The 22,472-nt window shown below is 47.8% G+C and overlaps 1 protein-coding gene and 1 non-coding gene across 2 annotated transcripts in view; one reads left to right on the forward strand and one right to left on the reverse strand.

The window, feature by feature from the left end:
• The first annotated feature begins 5,530 nt into the window (after positions 1 to 5,530).
• MERTK (MER proto-oncogene, tyrosine kinase) overlaps positions 5,531 to 22,472 on the forward strand; it is a 111,117-nt gene continuing 94,175 nt past the window's right edge. The window contains exon 1 of the mRNA XM_060027359.1: positions 5,531 to 5,695. Within this exon, the coding sequence (XP_059883342.1) occupies positions 5,635 to 5,695 (61 nt within the window). The 5' untranslated portion in view covers positions 5,531 to 5,634. The remainder of the gene's footprint in view (positions 5,696 to 22,472) is intronic.
• Positions 15,374 to 15,508, reverse strand: LOC132435700 (small nucleolar RNA SNORA70). Its single transcript, XR_009521642.1, has one exon. It is a non-coding gene; the product is annotated as a small nucleolar RNA SNORA70 (small nucleolar RNA).

Consider the following 22,472-nt stretch of genomic DNA (forward strand, 5'->3'; position numbering starts at 1 on the left):
TGATTAGTAATGTTGCTTTGTGGGTTCGAGGAGGTTCGGGGAGATTTGTCCCAGCTCGTCAGTGCTGTTTATTGAAAACAGTGAGATACAAGGACCTACTGTACAGCACAAGGAACTATACTCAATATCCTGTGATGACCTATAATGGAAAAAAATCTGAAAAAGAATTTAAAAACATATATATATACACACACACATATATATGTATAACTGAATCACTTTGCTGTATACTTGAAAATTATTTAATAATTATTAAAATTATTTAATAATTATTTAATAATTTGTAAATTATACTTCATGAAAAATAAATTAAAAAAATAAAATGAAACAAAGCAAACTAAACAAAAATCAGAGAGATAGAGGATTTGTATGTAGTCTCAGTGAGACCACCTAGAGGGGTCTGCTATTGAAGCTGGTTATGCCTCAGGAATGTGCCTAGGGGACCCATGAAACATAAAGATCTCCAGCTACGCCTCTATTTTGGTATTGAGGTATTCCAGGTGATTCTTGATCCAAGATAGGAAATGCATCCAGCCACATGTCTTACAGAAGCGCGGACAAAGGATCCTGTACCTAGCCTCTCTGGGGCCCTTACAATGAAACAACCACTAAGTGTGATGCGTATTAACTTTACTGCTGTTGCTATATTGTAGCCTCTTCCCGTTTCAAACTGTAGAATTTGAATCCGGTGAGTCTTCATTAGCAGCGGATTCCTGTTTAACTGCCAATCAGTTATACAAGCAGCTGTTCACTTGTATTCAATTCGACATTCCTAATGGATTACCTTACCTGCAGCATGGTCCCCCAAGAGCTATACACCTGTACTCTGAGCATCTCGTTCAGCACACTGAATGGAGAGTCTTCTGTGCACCACCTACAAGAAACCACAAGAGGCTTGTGCTTCCCTTAAGATTTGGGGTGCTCTGAGTTGACTCTCTTACAGGGCACCATCCCAGTTCCCCAGCAAACTTCAAGAACTTGGTACTTACATGGATTTCCAACACGTTGCTCAGCACACAACATGGGGGACAAGAGGTCAAGAGACTTGGACTCTGTGGTGTTGGAATGTCATTCATACAGGACTGAAACCACCAAGAATTATGACAGGGATTTTGTGAAAGGAGTGACCGTGATGCAAGTACTGAAATCTTCAAGGAATGAGAGGGAGGGACCGAGGGGTCTGTAGTGACCGCAGCAAGCAGGTCTGATGATATGAGATTCAAAGTTGGAGACTCTGGAGAGAGGGGCAGAGAACAATCTTTCAGGCAGCAAGGAGAACACCACCTCCGGGCGCAGGGGAAGGAAGGAATGTGAGTGCAGGAGGCATGGTTCAGCAAAGGGAAACCAGGGTGTTGCGGTGGGAGGACCATGGAATGGCTGCTGGGCGGGTGAGAAGCAAAGTGGTCCTTGACTGGCATTTGGCCCATGAGATAGTAGCTCCCTGATGGAGGTGCTGTGCTTTGGCTCAGTGACACATTCCAGGGGTTGGTCTTACACCTGGAATTGAGCACATGCTGTCAACTTCTGTGGAATCATAAATGAATGAATGGCTCTCTGGCACTGAAACCAGGATGAGATTGTTTCTTGGCAATCTGTCATTCATAGAATACCGTGAGGCTAAGCCCGATCCCTAAATTTTAGGCAATCTGCACTATGTTAAAATGGATGGGAGGAGGCCAGCTCTGAATTGGGGGTCCACGTGCTGGACTGGATGCAGGAGTGGGAAGTCAATTACAGGCCCCAGCTGGAGACAAGGCTGAAAGGGGCAAGGGGAATGTGTATGTGGGTGGGTAGGACAACAAAGGGAGAGGATATGGGTTTAGAATAGGGTCATTGATCCAGCAATCCCACTCTTGGGCATATGTCCAGACAAAACTGTAATTCATAATGATACATGCAGCCCTACGTTCATAGGAACACTATTTACAATAGCCAAGACAAAGAAACAACCTAAACGACCACTGACAGCTGAATGGATAAAGAAGATGTGGTATATATATACAATGGAATATTACTCAGCCATTAAAAAGAATGAAATAATGCCATTTGTAGGAACAAGGATGAATCTAGAGATTATCATACTAAGCGAAGTAAGTCAGAAAGAGAAGGACAAATACCATATCACTTATATGTGAAATCTAACATATGACACAAATGAACATATCTATGAAACATATAGAACAGACTTGTGGTTGCCGAGGCAGGGTGGGGGGTGGGAGAGGGAAGGATTGGGAGTTTGGGAATTAACAGATGCGAACTATCATATATAGGATGGATAAACAACAAGGTCCTACTGTATAGCACAGGGAACTATATTCAATATCCTGTGATAAACCATAATGGAAAAGATATATATATATATATATATGTATGTATAACTGAGTCACTTTGCTGTACAGCAGAAATTAACACAACATTGTAAATCAACTATATTTTAATAAAATTAAAAAAAATAGGGCCATTGAGAACTAACTCTTTACCTCTTTCATGTGTAGGCTGGCATGCTCCTCTGGGGACTTCAGTTGTTAGTCTTAAATCCCGTCACTGATATGTTGAACATGCTTGAGGCATGCATCGTGATCACGATACCACTTGAGACACAGCCCTGCTACACTTGAGTCGGTGGGGGTGGACTTTCCCAGCCCCCGGATGAACGCTGCTATAGCTCCTTGACTTTCCCTCCTTTTCTTATGTAATAAAAGTAGGGGCTCCACCTCGTAACATGTGGAGTCTTAGCAGATATAGAAGACAGCGTGGGCACCGAAGTATGGGTTCTGGGTTGGTGTCGCCCAGCTAAAGTTGCACAAATTAGCCTTTGGGGGCAGACATCCTATAAGGATGGAAATAGTTGTGTAATATGGGGTCTGGTTTTTCTTTTAAACCCACATTTCCTGTCATCTATTTTGATGACTTGAATAATTAGGACATTAACTTGCAATAACATTTAGATGCATGGCAAGTATGAAAAATGAATACAATAGAGTTGATATCCCACATTTTAGCTGAGCTTTGTTCTTCGTGAAAGTTTTAAAAGGTTGCTGCAAATCCTTTGACCCTTCCATCATCAGGAGGTGGGAGCTACGGCTCTTCCGCATGAGAGTGGGGTTGTGACTGCGTCCACCAAGAGAGTCCGGTGTAGTGGAGTGGGGTGACCTCTGGGCTGGGTCATGAAAGGCCATGCAGCTTCTACCTTGTTCACTGGAATGAATGTTCACTCTTGGAGCCCTGAGCCTCCATGTAAGACTTCCAGCTACACCAAGGCCACCATGGAGAAGCCTTGTTCAGGTGCTCTGGTCTGCAGCCCTGGTCTTTTGAGTCATCCCAGTGTAAGTGCTAGCTATGTGAGGAAACAGACCTTTAGATCAGGGGTTGGCCGACTTCTGTAAAGGGCCAGATCGTGTGGCTTCGTGGGCCCTCTGATCTCTGTCACAAGTACTCAGCTCTGCTATTACAGCACACAAGCAGTCATAGACAACACACAGTGAATGGCTGTGTTCCAATAATGCTTATTTGCAAACACAGACGATAGGCCCACACGCTACAGTTCGCTGACCCCTGTTTCCGATCATTCTAGTCCCCAGTCATTGAGCCTAACATCCCAGCAGAGATGGAAGAGGAAAGACAAACCATCTTCCTTGTGCCCCATCTAAATCTCTGACCCACAGAATCTGTGAAGCTAGTACAGTGGCTGCTGTTTACCCCCACTGCGTTTGGGGTTGTATATCACACAGGAATAAATAATTAGACAGTTTTATACTAGGTGGGCCTCATCAGGAACGTGAGACTTAGCAAAGACCTGAAGGAGGAGCATTAACCAAGAGGGGGTGAGTCTGGGGGAAGAGCATTCCAGGCAGAGGGAACAGTCGATGCAAAACCCCACGGTGGAAGGGAGCCTGGTGTATATGAGCAGCAGCAAGGACACCGCAGGAGAACAAGGGCTCTGCTGAGATGGCCTGGCGACCTTGCACATCTCCACATAGGCATGCAGGCGAGCCTTGAACGCAGTCTTACCCAGGTCTTGGGGGACTGTCCCGTGCTTCCTCCTGCGGCAGGGGGAGGTGAGCCTGGTGAGCAGCTGTTGCAGGCAGTTTCATGTCTCTCTCTCAAGGCATGCCTGTTTCTCTTCCTTCTCCAGACTTTCAGTTGAGCAAGGTGTTTCCATGCCTTCCCTCCATGCCTCTCCCTGCCCCCAAGGACACAGCAGCAGCCACCTGTGAAAGTCTATGAAACTGTACTTTAGAGTTGGCTGCTCAGCAGCAAAGCCACCCACTCCTCAGGTCTGTTCATCTGGCCCCTCGGGCTTGGTGTCATCCTATGGGACAAGGGACGCCAGAAGCTGACATCGTGCTGACTGCTTTTGCTGGCAGTGCAAGTGATAACCGATTTAAATCCATGTGGGCTGGTTGCCTCCTTACAGCCAAATCTAGCCCAAGTGACCAGCCTAGGGGTCAGGGACTGCTGGACCACAAAGCAGCATAAATGGAGGTGGAGTATGCAGATGAAGTCAGAGAAGAAAAGGGACCAGGTCGTGCAGGACTGTGGCTCCTATGCAGAGAGAAAGTGGGAACCACTGTCCAGTTTTGAGCAGAGGAATGGCTCATGTTGTCAAAGGATCGCATTAACACACATAAATTCTAAAAATGTTTCCTTAAAGTATATATATACATATATATGTAAGTTATTGTTGCGATTATTAGTAAAAGTGGCTGACATTTCTTTCACGGTTAACTTTCTCTGCGTCTGCCTTCCTGGCTCCTCCACACTTTGTCGTTTGGGGGCTGCCTCCTTCCACTCACGCTCTGCACTTTTTCATTGACGTTCGTCTCCCTCCGTGAGCATCACCTCTCTTGGACTCGGGGGCACAGCGAAGAGTTCTTCTCCAGGAGGCGATGAGCTCCTCGACGCCGAGGCTGGTCTCACCCCTTTGGCCGGGTACCCAGGGGGCGCTCGGGCGGGAGCGGATGCATGTGGCGCTCAGCAGGGAGCGCCGCCACGGTGGCCTTGGCCTCTGGGAGCGTTGCTGTCTGGGTTTTGTGTTCGCAGAGCCGAGACTGCGGGACTACCGCAGTCCCCAAGCTGCAGGCGCCTAGTCTTACGTCTGGTGGGGCGGCCTCCGCTCCCCCTCGCCCAACCCAGTCTCCTCCCTCTGTCCCTCCCACCTGCACGTGTTGAACGTCGAGACAGCCCAGAGCCAGGGCCCCTTTCTCCTCCCCACCTCCGGCTGCCCCTCCCCTTTATGGTCCCCACCTCCCTCCCCTCTCTTCAGCCCCCGCGCCCCCATCCCGGTCTGCCCAGGCTCGACCCGAGGCCCGCCTCTGCCCGCCTCTGCCCGCCTCTCCCCGCCCCTCCGGTCCAGCCCCGTCCCTTCCTCCCCCTCCGCGGCTCTCCTCTCCCGGCCTCCTTCCCGCCCCCTCCCCTCCCCGACTGGCTGGGTCCGCTCGGACTTGGCCCGCGTCCCGCCCCCTCCAGCCCTCGGCGCCACCCTCAGCGGCTCGGCTCCGCCACTTCGGCGCTGGCTCCCGGGGCCGCCGGGAGTGGGCTGCTTCGCGGGCGCGCTTGGCCGGCGACGCGGCAGGTTCTGGACGTCTATCTGTCCGTCGGTCCGCAGAGAATATCCAGTTCCGCGGCCCCGGGATGGGGCGGGCCCTGCTGCCGCTCCTGCCGTGGCTCTTCCTCCCCGCGCTGTGGAGGGGAGGTGAGTGCAAGGGGCCGGGGGCCGGGCGCGGGGGGCCGGGAGCTCGCCGACTCGGGCGCACCCAGCAGCTGGCAAGTTTGCAGACACCTCCCCCCGCCCCAGCGGTGCCGGGTGCTCCCACCGACGCACTGTCCCGGCACCCAGGCTGGGTCGAGGGCGCGCGTCCCGGTGGAGCCGGGGAGGGGTGGGCGCCGAGGGCTCCCCTTAACCTCCAAGAGGGAAACAGAGCTCGGCCGGGCGCGCTGCAAGTCCTGAAATTTTCGGCAGAGGGGAATGCGCCGAAAACTTTTCCCTGGACATGGTTGCGTGGTTGGACCCAGGCTCTGGCGGGAGTTGTGGGAGCCGCAGACCCCATCATCCCCCGAGGGGCCGGAGACCAGCAGGCTGCGGGAGTTGGGGTCGCAATCCCGGTGCTAAGATCCCCCAAGGCCCAGAGTGCGACCGGGAGGGACTGTGGTCCGGCTGCTCCCCCCGGGCCCTCATGGGCAACATTAGCAGGGACACCCTGGGAGCGTGGGGACCCCGGAAAAATGGGAAGCATTCTTTTCACCCCTGTTACTGCTGAACCGAATCTAACGTGCTTGGTCAGCGTCTAGGTTTATCTCGACTCTGCCAGGCATTCCAGTATAAATACTCTTACCCATCCAGTACTGGATGGGTAAGTGGTGGCAAGGGAGGGCAGGTCCCATTCTGCATCAGCAGCTTGTTTGGAGGGTAAGTGATTAACGGGTTAGAAGTTTAATCGCTGATGCATTGCTTAAGGAAGCTGGAAGAAATTTAACCAGGCTTTATACTGAATGAACACATCTCAGGCATTTTCCCTAAACTAAAAGGTTTAGCTTTCACCTATTATAGTCAAAGATGTTTTTTAAGAATACCTGGGAAGTTCAATTTATAGTTAAACAATTTACTTCAGATTTTTTCCCCGTGAAGTTTTCATTGGAAAGCTCAGTTGCTCAAATAAGAAATTCTTAAGCAGTGCACACATTAAATTACATAGACAATTTATAATTTGGGGCAACATAGCAATTTGAAGCAAACATCCGAAACATAAACCAAGCAAAGAATTAAAGCAATTCTGTTCTTTACCCCCAGCCCTCCACTAAACCCTCAAAAATTCCTCAGCATTACTACCAGATCCTTTTTCATAATCTGCTGCAAATCTGTTATATTTTGCTACTAGGGAAGGCTGGCCATTAATGGTAATCTTGGACATAGTGAATGTGGTGAAAATTATGGGAAAAGTAATAGAAACAGTAGTTTTGGTGGAAGACATTTTTTAAATGGCTGTTTTTCTAATTTTTTTAAAAAGCTGTAATAAAGAAACTTTTGTAGCCAATAATCAGTTTAGGCAGATAATCATAAAAGGTCTGTTAAAATCCACCCAGCGGGAAGAACGAAAAGTTTCTCCAGTGTTTCTTTCCCTACCTTTTGCTTTTCATCTCGAATTTATCTGTGAGATGTCTGGCAGTGTTACATTTTACCTTGTGAAAAGCTGGAAGAATGGGCTTCTCACTGGCCAAATTAGGGCAGAAGTAAGAGTGCTGTAGGAAGAGATTAAAAATGGTTATTGGACCCCTCGTCTAGGTTTACGATTTTCATATTGCATGTTGTGGTTTCAGTGGTTTGCTCACCAGGCAGCAGAGGGGAGAGAGAGAGACAGGGTGTGAATGTGTGTTTAGACTCTACACTGTAGAGGAATGGATAATTACAATTTACGCATCACTTTCACCCTGGAATCCTCCCTACCGCTCACCCCCACCCCATACACACAAACACCCTCCCACAAAGACAAACACACACAGAACTGAAACTGCTGAACCAGGGGTGTTTCTGGGCTCACCAATCTTTCCTTTCTGTTCCGTCTCTGATGGGGGTGCCAGTGAGCAACAAATCAAGCAAAGGGTAGCTCTAGAGGGCCCAGGAGAAGCTAGAGGACAAGAAATACAGAGGTGGATAGAAGCGAAGGCATTGCAAGGACCTAGCCGTTGCCCCGAAACTCAGCCCTTAGAACTAATTGGGCTTTTAAAACTCTTCAGTGTTAGCATTTCTCTCCCAAACTGAAGCTGTCACCACGTTACAATATATTGTCAACATTTTCCCAGAAAGGACTTTAAGGTGTCTAGTTGCTTATGGGCTTTGTATCAATGGACTCAAATGCTTTGTGGAAGTAAGCAGGGCACGTTTCAAAACTAAGTAATTTTTCAAAACTTATTCTGATCCACTTCCTTAAAGTTAGGGTTAGGGTTAGGGTTTTTCAAATTGAGAATAATTATTTTTTGTCTTATTTTTAGAAATAATTTCCAGGTTATTCTAGGAGCAGGGCCAGTGGGTTGCCAATCAGAGCTGGTTACGAACAGGTTGCATCTTTAGGTGCCGGTGAATTGGGAACATGCCGCCAAGGTAGGGAGGCTGAGGCCGGACCTTGGTTTAAATGGGTTCCCCGGCCTGGAAATGAACATATGCAGACCCTCCGCTTCCCACATAATGGCCAGAATGAGACTTTGAAGATGAATCGGGCTGGGTTGTCCCCTTGTCTGACGTCCTCCAGTGGCCTCGCCTCCCTTCTTTAACGAGAGTTGGCAAGGACTCAGGGGCCTCCCTCTCCCTTTTTGACTCATTTCCAGTTACTCCCCCCTTGTGGCTGGAGCGGCACGTCTCTCTGGCGCTTTTGCTGTGGATGTCCCCTTTGGCTGGAATCTTTTCCCCAGGATCTCTGCACACTGGCTGTTTCTAGTCGTTTGGGTCTCAGCTCAGATGTTCTCCCGGAGAGGCCTTCCCTCACTGCCACTGCTGCCAAAGTTATACACACACACTGCGTGAAATAACACTACTGCCACCTGATGGGTTCCTCTTCACCTTCAGAGCGTGCTACTCATTTCAGGTGCTCAGCATCTGCAGATGGTAACAAAGACCCAGGCCTCTGCAGGTCTCACCGTGTGTTCCTCCCGCTTCTCTCTTCCTACTGGCTTTTCCAGAAACAGGTGCTGCAGCTCCCATGACCTTGTGCTTGGGGCTTGGTTGCTAGAAGACAATCTTTCGTTTCACCGTGATGCCAAAGTGATCTCCTTACTAGAAATGTTAGGGTAGATTTTTGCACTATATTAAGGCCAATAGAGCAAGGTTAACGTATTTTATAGTCTCTTAACGATCCCAACTTTAAAAATAAGTCAAAAGCCAATTTTTCATGTTAAAGACACAGTTTTAACAGCTCCTTGCCCAGGGCGAATTGCCCGATTCCCAGGTCATTGGGGTCCCGAGTGCCTTGACTCTGGCCTGTTGTTACTAGTTTAATCTTAAACCAAAGCACGTGGCTCTGGTTGGGATGCATCTCAGCAGGAAGTTAAACATTATAAAACCTGAAAAAAGCGGGTTCAGTCTGTGTGCTCCTAGGGCTTGGAATGAAAATTAGCAGGGGCTGCAGCTCAGGGGCTGAGTGGCCAGTGGGCTGGGCTTCCTGTCCTGCCTAGCTGGCCTCTGGGGAGCCCTGGGGCAGTGACTAACTCTCAGGACCTCAGTTTCCTCACTGGTCCTGTGGGACTCTTTGTTATTTATGGAAGGATGAATGAGCCGGTGTCACATGGTAAATGCTTCAAAACTGTTAGCCATTATTACCCATGCTTCCTCTCCCTTCTCAACTCAAATTTTGCAGTAATTGTTTTTCTTAAACAAAAGGTATTGGGGGAAAAGTTTCTTCTTTTCTCACTGAAATATGTCCTAAATTGCAACTTGAAACACGAGGGCGGACCTATGGGCCATCCTCCACTGTTCAGAGCGCTCTGGTGGAGGGGCTGTGGGTGTCCATCCCAGAAGGCTGAAGTCCTTGCTCTGTGGGACTGTTTTCTATTAGTTCTGCTAGCAAAACCCACGCTTGTCGCCTCAGATGAGGCAGGGCCTGTCCTGACCACTCCCCTCTTCACCCCCCCATCACCCTCACTTGTTGAATTCAGGGTTAACTCAGTCCAGGAATCGCTTCCTGTCATGTGCCTCTCAGGAAGGTATAAAAATGAAGTCCAATTCCTGCTCAGCTTTTCCCACATCCCTCTACTCTAAAGTGGGTGTGGTTTTGTTTTGGTTTCATAACTTTTGGGGGGGTTGTTTGAGTGTAAACATCCAGATAATTCCTTTCTTTTTTTCCAGCTAAAACTAGGTTTGCCAAATGCAGTCTTCTGGCTGCAATGGCTAGAGAATGAGGCTCTGTTTCTTAGATGACGTTCTGTGTCTGAGTGGGTGTGTGCAGGTGGTCTTGTAGCAGATAGACCGGACAGGGAGGCCCAGGTGCACTCCTGGCTTCCAGATGCTTCCTGCTTGGTGGCAGGTGTAAGCGAGCCCCCCCTGGGAAAGGCCCAGACTCCTCTGCATCCCACACTCTGGGCATTTGCTAACCCCTGACCCAGAGGTAACTTGTTCCCTATCTTGTTCCAGCCCTGCTGCCTCCAGCTAAAATGCTGAAAGTGCAGCGTGGCAGGAGGATCCTGTATGCAGCCCTTCGCAAGAATACCGAGAGTACCTACCGACCCAGCACTTTCTCTTTCCTGAGACTTTTTTTTCTTTGTCTGAAGTGTGGCTGTTGAACCGTATGGAAGATTTTTAACCACAGTGAGAGCCCAGGTCTTCCCCAATTTTGTGAGGCCTGGAAGCCTGGCCCCTCCAGCACCTGGAGCAGCTGGGCAGCCCTCCCTTCTTGGTTGCCTTGCCATTCCCACTCTGTCTGGGCCTCTGTCAGCCAGCAGGATCCAGTAGACCTGGCCTAGCTACCACATCCAGGTCACCTTCTTAGGTCCTGGTGTTTTCAAGTGAAGGAAAGATAGTATGTCTTCAAGAGTTTGTTGAGAAACCTGCACTCCATTCTAAACCATTTTATTTCATCCTTTTGTCCATTTCATCCGCTGTTAATGCCTCTTTCACTTAACGATAAAATGGATTTTCCACGAGTCTTGGGGGTGGCAGGGGTGGCGGAAGGAGCAGGGCAGAGGGGAGAGGGAGAAAAAGAGAGAGAGGAGACATATGTTGACTTTATGTTTGGCCCAATATCATACACGAGAAGTTTTACACCAAATGCTAAGCATGTTTGAGAGACTTACGCTTGGAGAAAAACCATGCATTTCATAAGAGCAATGCATAGATATTTGTGGCACCACATTTTATGCTTGTATGTTTCTCCTTGTCCGCAGTCATTAACGGTGTCTTCCGGATTTTTCCCAGTCGATCCCTTCAAAGGTGTTGTCTAGCTTCTGGGGAGCCAGCCAAGGGCCCAGCGGGATCTGATCATCATGGGGTTAGAGCTCTGCCCCAGCGCACTCAGGCAGGGGGCCCATCCTCACAATTTAGGTCTCAGGCTGCCGCTCGACAGTCAGGCAAACACTGCTTGACAGATCCCTTTTCTTTGTAGTCTGCTTTTTGGGGCACGGGGTGGGGTTGGGTGCTCTAGCTACTACAGGCATTCGGGGCCAGTAGACGCCTTAGAATGTGCCTGAGCTCTGGTCCTGCCTCTCCTTGGACATACAAAGGAAAGCCTTGTTTATTTTGGAGACGAGATTGTTTTACTACTGTAAGCCGTGGGGCTTTTTAAAGCTACTAATAGAAGACCGATTTCATTATCGTTTTAGAAAATGATCTTTTTACCAGTAAGGACAGGCTGTCTTCGTGGAGGATATTAGAACATAGACTCAAACTTGCTGAAAGTACTCTTCTGTCCCTGCGCTACTTAGTGAATGCACAGCGAAGTGATGAATATTCATGGGCTCCCAAGGGTGGCCTGTCTTTGGAGGCCCGTTTTCCACTCGCTGCAGTTCAGGGCAGGCTGCCTCCACGCAGGAAGTGAAAGCAGCCTGTAAGCCTTTTTCCAATTCTGGCACACGATTCAAAGATTTGTGGATGAAAACAATGTCCTTTGAAAGTTTGGGGACCAAGAAAAAAAGAAGCTCTTAGATTTAGCATGAGATCTCAAGCATTAGTTTAAAAGAAAAATAACCACTTTGAGAGTCTGAAGATGTAAGTCCTCATCCCAGTTTCAACGTGCAGGGACAGCTGGGGTGCGATGCTTCGCCTTTCTGAAATTCCACATCTCCGTTGATTAAATGGCGTGGGGGGCGGGTTGCAGATAGGTGATTCTGGGGCCCCTGGTGGGTAGAAAATGGATTGTATCTGAAGGAGACAAGTGGGCTGGGATGTTTTCTCATCGTGAGGTTCAGACATGGTGCCTTCCATGAGTGTGTTGCCGCCAGACCCCAGCCCGGCGCCTGACGCTGGCAAAAGGAGTGCAGGCATCAGCCCAGAAGTGGGGCTAGAGGCAGCGTGGGGTATTTCTTAAAAATGAGTCATGCCAGCAGCTTCTTTACTGTGGGAAGTTGCCCTTCCCCCCTGCCTGGGCTGTGTCCCCATGAAGGACCCCCTCCAGCTCTATCTGGGGCAATAGAATAGTCTGGAAACACAGAGGTGTATTTCTGAGGATACTGGACCTGCCCAAACAAATGACAATACGTTAGGTCACAAATTAAGTCTCAATACATTTAGAAGGATTTAAATCATACAAAGTGTGTTTTCTGGGGCTTCTCTGGTGGCACAGTGGTTGACAGTCCGCCTGCCGATGCAGGGGACACGGGTTTGCACCCCGGTCCGGGAAGATCCCACATGGTGCAGAGCGGCTGGGCCCGTGAGCCATGGCCACTGAGCCTGCACGTCCGGAGCCTGTGCTCCGCAATGGGAGAGGCCACAGCAGTGAGAGGCCCGCGTACCGCAAGAAAAAAAAAATGTGTGTTTTCTGAACACGTGGAATGAAGTTAAAAATTAACAATGGAAGAAATTTAAGAAATCACAAAAGTAGAAATTGAACAACACTACTAAATAACGAATGGGTCAAAGAAGAAATCACAAAGAAAGTTAGAAAATATTCTGACATGAATGAAAATGAAAACACAGCAACACTTATGGACTTACGGGATGCATCTAACGCAGTGCTAAGAGGGAAATTTATAGCTGTAAACACGGATATTGGAAAAGAAGATAGCTCTCAAATCAATAACCTAAACTTCCACCATAAGAAACTAGAAAAAGAAGAATAAACTAAACCCAAAGCAAGCAGAAGGAAGTAAATAATAAAAACTAGAGAGGAAATAAGTGAGATATCACTTTATACACATTAGGATGGGAATAACAACAATAACAACAAAAGGCCAGTAACAGAGGTTGGCAAGGATTTGGAGAAATTGGAACGTTCATACACTGTCGCTGGGAAGGTAAAAGGGAGCGGCCTCTTTGGAAACAGGGTGGCAGTTTCTTCAAAGGTTAAACATGAAGTTACTCTATGGCCCAGCAATTCTACTCTTAGGTGGATATCCAAGACAAATAAAAAATGTGTATTCACACATACGAACAACAACAAAAAAGTCTAATTATTCAATATTATGATATAATTTTATATTTAGAAATTTAAAACTCTTTTATAAAAAACATTGTAGAATGTTAAGCTCCAAAGCATTTTGGCTGCAAGGAGAAAGTCAACTAGGAAGCATTTTCAAAATACAGAAGCCCAGGTCCCACCCAGGACCTATGGACTCCATCTTTGGGGTGTGACCCTGTCCTGCGTGGGTCCAGGCCGTTGTGTGCCACATCTCCTGTTACACTCCATGGATCCAGTGTGTCTGATTCTTGAGGAGGGGTGCAGAGCCTCACACCACCCCCTGGACTCCTCCCCCCAGGGCATGTATCAGAACCTGGCCGCTGAGGGTAAGAATAAAATAGTTATGTTTATCCAGGGAAGGCAGCAAGTCTGGGACTAGGGTGAGAGCTGTGAGGCTGGATGATTCCTCAAGCCAAGTGCTCTTATTGAGACAGGAAGGGGGCAGGGCACACAACCTTTAAAAGAATGACATAGCCCTGGAGGACATGACATAAACTGGTTAGAACCAGCTAGGTCCAAGATGGCAGACGAGTCGACTTCCACTAGACTTTGAGCCTCATTATACACTCACGGTAATACATCAGCCAAATGACACACCCACAGGAGTCCTGACAGTGCCCCGGTCAACCGTAAAATGTCAAGAAGTGGGCAGTGACCCAATTCCTGGAAATCCGCACCTTCCCCAAAATAGTTGCAATAATCCGCCCACTCATTAGCCTATGAAATTACCCACCCCTATGAAAACCAACAACCCCCAGACCCTGGCATCTCTTGCCTTCTGAGACGGCCCACGCTCTGTCTGTGGAGTGCGTTTCTCCCTGAATAAACCTTCTTTCACTTTACTGTCGCTCACTCTTGAAGTCTTTCCTGCGTGAAGCCAAGAACCCACACTTGGCGGCCCATCCCAGGGACTCGCCCGAGACCTGGGACGAGACCATCCTCTTGTGCCCCACTCTTTTTCCTGCAACATTATGATTTTGGGACCTACGGGTGGAAAAAAGATTCAAGGAGGGTTCCCATCATTCTTGTCAGGTGGGCCAGCTAGTAAACAGAAAGGCCTATCTTTCTCTTTTTACCATCACATTTTTTTTTCTTACCTACTCTTTTATTTACATACTCAAATCTTGTGATGAAATATTTAGGATACACAGAAGAATATACAGGAATAAAACTCACCTCTGTGCTCACCACTCAGCATCAGAAATCAGACATGAGCGGTACAGTTGAAGCCCCCCACTGCTCCCCTCTCTAGTCTCATCCCTTCGCTCCCCTCCTCCTGGAGAAAAGCACTACCCCCTCCCCGCCATCGGTGTTTTAATTCCCACTCATCTCTCTATCCTTTGATCACGCATCATTATATTGGTAACACTGTAGTGTTACCATGTCCTTGGGGTTTACATTTGTTTGCACGTTACAGAAAACCTCGCTTCAGCGGCTCCACCAAAGGGGACATCAACTGGGAGTCCTACCATTCATTTCAGTTTTGACACTAACTGCCTAGAGTGAGCAGAGCCTCCACAGGTTAAAGGCTCAATCCCGTAAGACTGCCTCCCCGCCAACACCCACTTCAGACACCAGCTCACATGGAGTGTCCAGGCTGCCCACACTTCTGCCCAGCTGACTATAAATTCAGAATTCCCATGGCTTCCTCTCCCCCTCAGGTTTGATACTTTGCTAGACTGATTCACAGCCCTCAGTAAAGCGCTATACTCAGGATTACTGTTTCATTATAAATGATACAACTCAGGAACAGCCAAATGGAAGAGACATATAGGGCAAGGTATGTGGGAAGGGGCTCAGGGCTTCCATGCCCCCTCCGGTGTACCGCCCTCTCAGCTCATCACCAACTCAGAAACTCCTCAGACCTTGTTGTTTAAGCCCTTTATGTGGGGTTTTATGACACAAGCATGATGGTTTAAGTCATTGGCCATTGGTGATTAAACTCAGTGTCCACTGTCAGAGACGTATTTGACCCCGAAGGCATCTGGGATGAGCCACTTTTCTGTCACCATATTTTGCAACTCATCCTCATTAAACTTAGTAAATCCCCGCTTCTTGGGGATGTGGATTTTCTGGAGGCCGGGGAACTTGAACTTGGCCCTGCCGAGGGCCTCAGTCACGTGCTCCTTGTTCTGCCACTTGATGTGGATGGACATTATGACCTGGCCAGTGTGGCCACTGGCCACTGTGCCCTGGCGCTTTCCAAAGTCACCGTGCATACCTGTCTGGAGCCTAGATTGGAGTTAGCATGCCAGACATGAATGTCCACTGCAGAGGGCTGTCTCCAGGGTCCCTTAGAGCAACCCGTACAGGCAACAGGCTGCGTGTACTTCCGAGGAGGCTGCTGTTTGCATCCACTGCACACTGGGCTCCCATGGGGAAGAGAGCATGGTGGGCTTAGTTGGCTGCAAACATAGTATTTAATTATTATACTTTTGATGTCTTCAGAGTCTATAGTGATACTCCCTGTTTCATTCCTGATATTAGTAATTTTTTTTTTTTTTTTGTGGTACGCAAGCCTTTCACTGTTGTGGCCTCTCCTGTTGCGGAGCACAGGCTCCGGACGCGCAGGCTTAGCAGCCATGGCCCACGGCCCCAGCCGCTCTACGGCATGTGGGATCTTCCCGGACCGGGGCACGAACCCGTGTCCCCTGCATCGGCAGGCGGACTCTCAACCACTGCGCCAACCAGGGAAGCCCTGATATTAGTAATTTTTGTCTTCTTTTTTTCTTTGTCAGTCTTGCTAGAGATTTATCCATTTTATTGATCTTTTCAAACAACCAGCTCTTTGTTTCATTGATTTTCTCTATTGCTTTTCTTTTTTCAATTCATTTCCTATACTTATTTTCTTCCTTCTGCTTGTTTTGGGATTGCTTTGCTCTTCTTTCTCCATGTTATGAGATTAAACTACTAAATAAAATTTCCCCTCAAAACTGTGTCAACTGTGTCCCACATATTTTGATACATTGTAATTTCATTTTCATTCAGTTCAATGTATTTTTAAAAAAATTTCCCTGAGACTTCCCCTTTGATCCATAGATTATTTAGACATTCAGTTTGCAAGTATTTGGAAAATTTCTTGTTACCTTCTGTTATTAATTTATAATAATTTCCATTGTAATCAGAGAGTATAAACTGTATGATTTTAGTTCTTTTAAATTTGTTGAGATTTGCTTTATGGCTCAAGATAATGGTTTTTCTTGGTTTATATCCCATCGTCATTGGGAAAGAATGTGTATTCTGCTGTTGTTGGGTGGAATGTTCTATAAATGTAGTCTAGACTCTTTTCATTGGCAATCTCATCAAGTTCTTCTTTATCCTTGCTTATTTTGTGCCCAGTCCTTTGATCGATTGTTGAAAGAGAGATGTTGGAAGTCTCCAATTATAATTGTTGATTTGTTTATGTCTCCTTTCAGTTCTATTGGTTTTTGCTTCACATATTTTGAAGCTCTTTGCTTTAGTGCATACTCATTTAAGACTCCTGTGTCTTCTTGGTAGATTGACTCTTATCCTTACATAATGTGTCTTACTGTCTCTGATAATTTTCTTTGTTTCGAAATCTACTTTATCTGATGTTAATGTAGGCATCCTGCTTTTCTTTTGGTTAATGGTTGCATGATATGTCTTTTTTCTATCTTTTTGTTCAACTTGCCTATATCATTATATTTGGAGTGATTTTTTTATAACTGGCAGATAGTTGGGTCATGTTTTTTAATCTACTCTGCCATTATCTGTCTTTTAATGGAAATATTTATGTCATTTACATTTAATGTAATTTGTGGTCTATTAGGTGTTGATGTTTTACCAGTTCAAGTGAATTATAGAATCCCTACCTTCTTCTAAGTCCCTTTACCTCCCCCATTTAAAGCATAATTATCTTAAATATTTCCTCTTCATATATAAAACCACATCAGACAGTGTTACAGTTTTTCTTCAACCATCAGATGTAGTTTAGAAAAATCAAGAGGAGGAAGAAATTCTATTGTATTGACCAGTATTCTTGCTTTCTGTGTTTTTTCCTCCCTCCTGATGATTCAGGGTTTCTTTTTTTATTGTTTCTTTTCTGTTTAGAGAATTTCCTTTAGCTGTTCTTTTAGAGTAGGTCTGCTGATGACAAATTCTCTTAGTTTTCCTTAATATGAGAATATTTTGATTTCCCCTTCATTCCAGAAGAATTCTGAGTTGACATTCCTTTTCTCTCATCACTTAGGAAAATGGCCACTTCCTTCTATCCTCCATGGTTTTTAATGAGAAATTCACTGTCATATGAATTGGTTTTCCCCTCTAGGTAAGGTGTCATCTCTCTCTCTCAGTGCTTTCAAAATGTTTTCTTTGTCTTTAGTATTCAGAATTTTGATTATAATGTACCTTGCTGTGGGTATTTTGGGGGGTTATCTTCTTTTGGGTTCATTCAGATGTTTAATTTTGTAGGTTTATATCTTTTGTCATATTTGGGGAGTTTTCAGCCATTATTTCTTCAAGCGCTTTTTCAGCCTTGCCATCTTTGTCTTCTCCTTCCAGGACTCTGATGATACAAATGTTAGCTCTTCAGTAATATAGTCCTACAGGTTGCAGAGGCTCTGTTCAGTTTTTTCTGTTGTTCAGATTGGATAATTTTCTATTGCTGTATCTTCTGGTTCACTGATTCTTTCCTCTGCCCCTTCATTCTGCTGTTGAGCACATCCACTGAGTTTTTTATTTTGGTTATTGTATTTTTTAGTTCAAAAATTCCCATTTGTTTCTCTTCTCAATCTTCTCTTTCTTTACTGAGACTTTGCATTTATTTGCTAAGGCTTCCTATTTTATTCATGTGTTTCATATTCATAATTGCTCATTGAAGTATTTTTATGATTCCTTCTTTAAAAGCTTTTTCAGATAATTCCCTGTCATCTTGGTGTTTGTATTTCGTTCAGTTTCAGACAGAATTTTTTAACTAAAACCTAGACATTTGGGGTACTATGAGACTGACTCTTATTTGTCTTTTGTTTTACTTGGTTTTCTCTGAAACGCTCTGGTAGGGGGCCTCACTGCCTGGTGGGGGTAGAATTCCAGGTTCCCCACTCAGCCGCCATTGACATCTAAGTATGGGCTGGTCCTCGTCCTCATTACTGCTGGTCAGGGGTGGGGTGGGAGTTCTGGCTGAGGGAGGGGTAGGAGTGCCTGCTTACTTTCCAACTGTTCCCCACCTGACCTCCACCGACGCTAGGGAGTAGTGAAAGCCCTGAATCTCTACTAGGCTTCCTCTCATACCACCCTGCTGGGGATGAGGAGGGATGCCTTGTTAATGCCATGTGGGAATAAAAGTCGAGGCTCCCACGTGGGCTTTACTAACGCCAACCAGTAGGGATGAAAGTGCCTGTTCCCTCCTTGACCTGCTCTGATACCACCCAGTGGAACATTTGTAGCACCCCTTCACAGCCTGGGAAGGGTCCAAGTCTAGGCTCCCCACTTGATCTTTTCTGGCCTGGGTGGGGATGGGGCCGTGGTTTTTCCTGGGCTGTTTGCCTGGAGGAGAGCAGTTTACTGTTTAAAAGCCTTCTGTCTTGCTGAGGTGCCCTCTCCTAGTCCTTTGACTAGAGATAGCAGGCTTTTGTTGTTGTTTTTTGTCTTTGCCTGTTAGCATTTCCAAATCTGGGACACAAAGGACAAAAGGAGACCCAGGGAATTCGTCACCATGTTGTTCCTGGGTCCTGAGGTCCCTAGTCGGTTTACCATCTGTCCACTCTTCAGGGTTTTAAAAAAATGTTCGTTTTATATATCAATATAATGCCCGGTGTTTTTAAGTGTACTTAGTGGAAGAAATAGGGGAAAGTCCATCTACTCTGTTTTTGGAGGGAATTCTGTGCCCTCTGTCACTTAAGAAAGACTTGGACAAACTGTGCTTGCTAAGGTGTTCGGTCTTTAGCGACGGTCACGTTTTAGAAGGAACTATTTTTTCCTGAAAAGAAAGACTAAAATTAATAGGATTTCAGGTATTGGTGGGCTGGAGGATGTGTGTCAGGGGTGGCAGGACAGAGGAGTTAAACTCGGGGACAGAGCGTCTCTCCCGGGTCTTGTGAAAACCATAGCTGGTTTTTGCGGAGAAGCAGCCCCAGATGACCCGGGGACCGGGGGGCGGCTGCTTCACAACCTTGGCCAGAAAGTGTCCCCTCAGCCTTTCTGTGACCCTTGGCATGCTGCCAAAGGGGAAAGAGAAGGAAAGCCACCCTTGGTTGGGTAAACATATATTCCTGTTTCACTGCAAGAGGCTGAACGATCTAAGTCAGCATAATCGGTTCCATATGTTGGCCTTTGATAGTCCAGACATGACTAGTTGCACCTTTGAAACCAGGCAGATCAGATGTTTCATGTTATGAAAGCCGTAACTGGCATGGATCGTGTGCCTGCGCAGTGTTCCGTGCGCAGTGTTCTGCTCTGATCTCTGAGAGAAGGAGGTGTTACCTGTCTTCCTTCACAGAGGAGGAGACTGAATCTCAGAAGGACAAGGGACTGGCGCCTGGCCTCTGAGTGGCAGAGCTGGGACTGAACTCAGGCCCCAGAGTTCTTGTTCTTCCCACGCTCCCAAGCCACATGGACTCTAAGCATCAGGTCTAAACCCTCAGGAGCGCCCCCCACCCCACAAGATGATTTGGGCCACCGGATGGATCCATTCCCTAATTCTCTAGGAATTAGATCTGACCCTAATTCCTCTAGAATCACTAGAGGAGGTTTTTTAAAATCCCGAGATGCCTAAGCTGCACTGCTGGCCAGTTAATTCAAGCTCTGGGTGAAACCTAGGCGTCAGAGCTTTAAAAGCTTCCCTAGAGATCCTGATGTTCTGCTGGTTTTGAAAGCACGGTGGAGTTAGAAAATGATGGGAAAGAGTCAGTCAGTCGCAGTCTGCTGGGGAAGCTTCTTTTGCAAAGCACTTCTATCAAGAAACAGTCAAATGGGGCTTCCCTGGTGGCGCAGTGGTTGAGAGTCCGCCTGCCGATACAGGGGACGCGGGTTCGTGCCCCGGTACGGGAAGATCCCACATGCTGCAGAGCGGCTGGGCCCGTGAGCCATGACTGCTGAGCCTGCGCGTCCGGAGCCTGTGCTCTGCAATGGGAGAGGCCACAACAGTGAGAGGCCCGCGTACCGCAAAAAAAAAAAAAAGAAACAGTCAAATGCTCGTCAGAAAGTGGGGTGCAGGCTGAAGGGGGTTATGGGGGGCTGCCTAAAGCCCTTTGAGTTCCTTGGAGCTTCTACTGCTAAAGTGTGTGCACAAGGCCAAGCAAGGGGAAGAGGCACCTGTGGGGCTCCAGTCTTTTGTTTTGGAGCCAATGCATAAGGGGGCCAGGGGGAGTGAGGAGTCACCCCGATAATCATGCGTTTGGCTCAGAGGCCCGAGCCGCCGCACATCCTCCAGGTGAGGGCACAGAGAGGTTGGCTAGCTTGCTTGGTGTGTTGGGGTCCCTGTTTGCCCCTCTACACCCCTTCCTCATCCTGCTCTAGGCCCCAGGAGGCCAGCCTAGGGGGAGCGCGACAGTGAACTCCCTGGGCACCGGCTCCAGCTGGTTTGTGCTAAAGGATACTAAGTTGCATTTACTTAACTAAGTATAACCCACATAGGCATTGTTTATCTGAAATCCAAGTGTAAGTGGGGCATCCCATTTTTTATCTGGCAACCCGGTGCCCGCCCACCGGAGCCTGTGTAGAAAATCTGACTCACCAACACCATGTTTTATACCAACCCCACTTTTTACCCGGTGCGGGCATCTCAGTGGTTCACTGTCACCTCTGCTTTTTTCTGCTGAGGCTGTGACCCCTCCAGACACATGCAACCCACCAATTACTCCCCCTTGTTTCCGGTAAAGCCCCTGCCGGGGCCCCTTCCCTCAGGTCAGCTCTCGGTTTCTGCCTGCACTTTTCCTGCACTAGGTGCATTTATCCCATGAATGGCCCTTCTTCTTTTTTTTTTTTTTCTTTTTTTTTTTTTTGCGGTACGCGGGCCTCTCACCGTTGTGGCCTCTCCCGTTGCGGAGCACAGGCTCCGGACGCGCAGGCTCAGCGGCCATGGCTCACGGGCCCAGCCGCTCCGCGGCACGTGGGATCTTCCCAGACCGGGGCACGAACCCGTGTCCCCTGCATCGGCAGGCGGACTCTCAACCACTGCGCCACCAGGGAAGCCCTCCTTTAGATTTTTACTGAAGCTTCAGGATCACAGCCTGGTGATAAAATAAGGTGGATAAAGGAAGCAGCGGCTGCTGAAATCGCAGGTCCCGGGGTATTGGGTGGAGTGGCAACCTCACGCCGCCTCCCTGACCCTGGAGTCCCTCTAAGCTGCAAGAGGAGGGTTGGGCAGGGCGGCAGCTGCGCGGGAGGGAGAGTGCACGCTGGTGTTACGTGCCATCAGCCCGCTTTACTACCCCGAAGACCTGGGAAGGAACCAGAAGCACCTGGGCTGGATGGGTCAAATAACAGCAGGGCTGCAGTGCCAGCCAGTGGGAGCCACACCGGGTTCTCCCTACTCCCTCCTCTCCTATTTTAGATTCCACATATAAGTGATATCATATATTTGTCTTTCTCTCACCTACTTCACTTAGTATGATAATCTCCAGGTCCATCCATGTTGCTGCAAATAGCATTATTTCATTCTTTTTTATGGCTGAGTAATATTCCATTGTATACATGTACCACATCTTCTTTACCCATTCTTCGGTCGATGGACACTTAGGTTGCTTCCATGTCTTGGCTATCGTGAACAGTGCTGCTGTGAACATAGGGGTGCGTGTATCTTTTTGAATTAGAGTTTTCTCCGGATATATGCCCAGGGGTGGGATCGTATGGCAGCTCCGTTTATAGTTCAGAAAATAGCTCCTTCCCTAGCATCCCCTCATTGACCAGTTTTGAGTCCAAGAGGCTGTGGTCCTCAGTATCTGCCCCACCGCAGCTGCAGGTGGTTTGGGGAGGAGATGCTGCTGCAGAGGCCTGGCTACAGACCCACCACAGTCCCACTCCCAGCCACAGCAGTGTCCCTGCCTGTGTCACACCCATTTGTTCTGTAGGTGTTTGCTGCATATCAGCTCCGTGCCCAGGCATCAGGCTGGGTTCAGAGGATACCGCCTCCAGCCCTCAAGGAAGCTGCAGGCAAATTTGTTCAGAAAAACAAGACAAACCTCAAACAATGGACCATAGGTCTAATCACTTTATTCGTTGGCTGAAGAAACATTTGCTAATCATATCCCACGGGCCTGTCCCCGTGCTGAGCACTGGAGGAAGATGATGGTAACACAATCCTTGTCTTTATGAAGCTGGCCTTGGAATCTGGTCAAGGCCTGGGTGGTCATTGGAAACACAGGGGCACACAGCAGGGGCGCTCCACGACCAACTCCAGGACTGGATGGATGTGGC

This window comes from Delphinus delphis, chromosome 12 (genome assembly GCF_949987515.2).
Source record: "Delphinus delphis chromosome 12, mDelDel1.2, whole genome shotgun sequence".
NCBI classification, from domain to species: domain Eukaryota; kingdom Metazoa; phylum Chordata; class Mammalia; order Artiodactyla; family Delphinidae; genus Delphinus; species Delphinus delphis.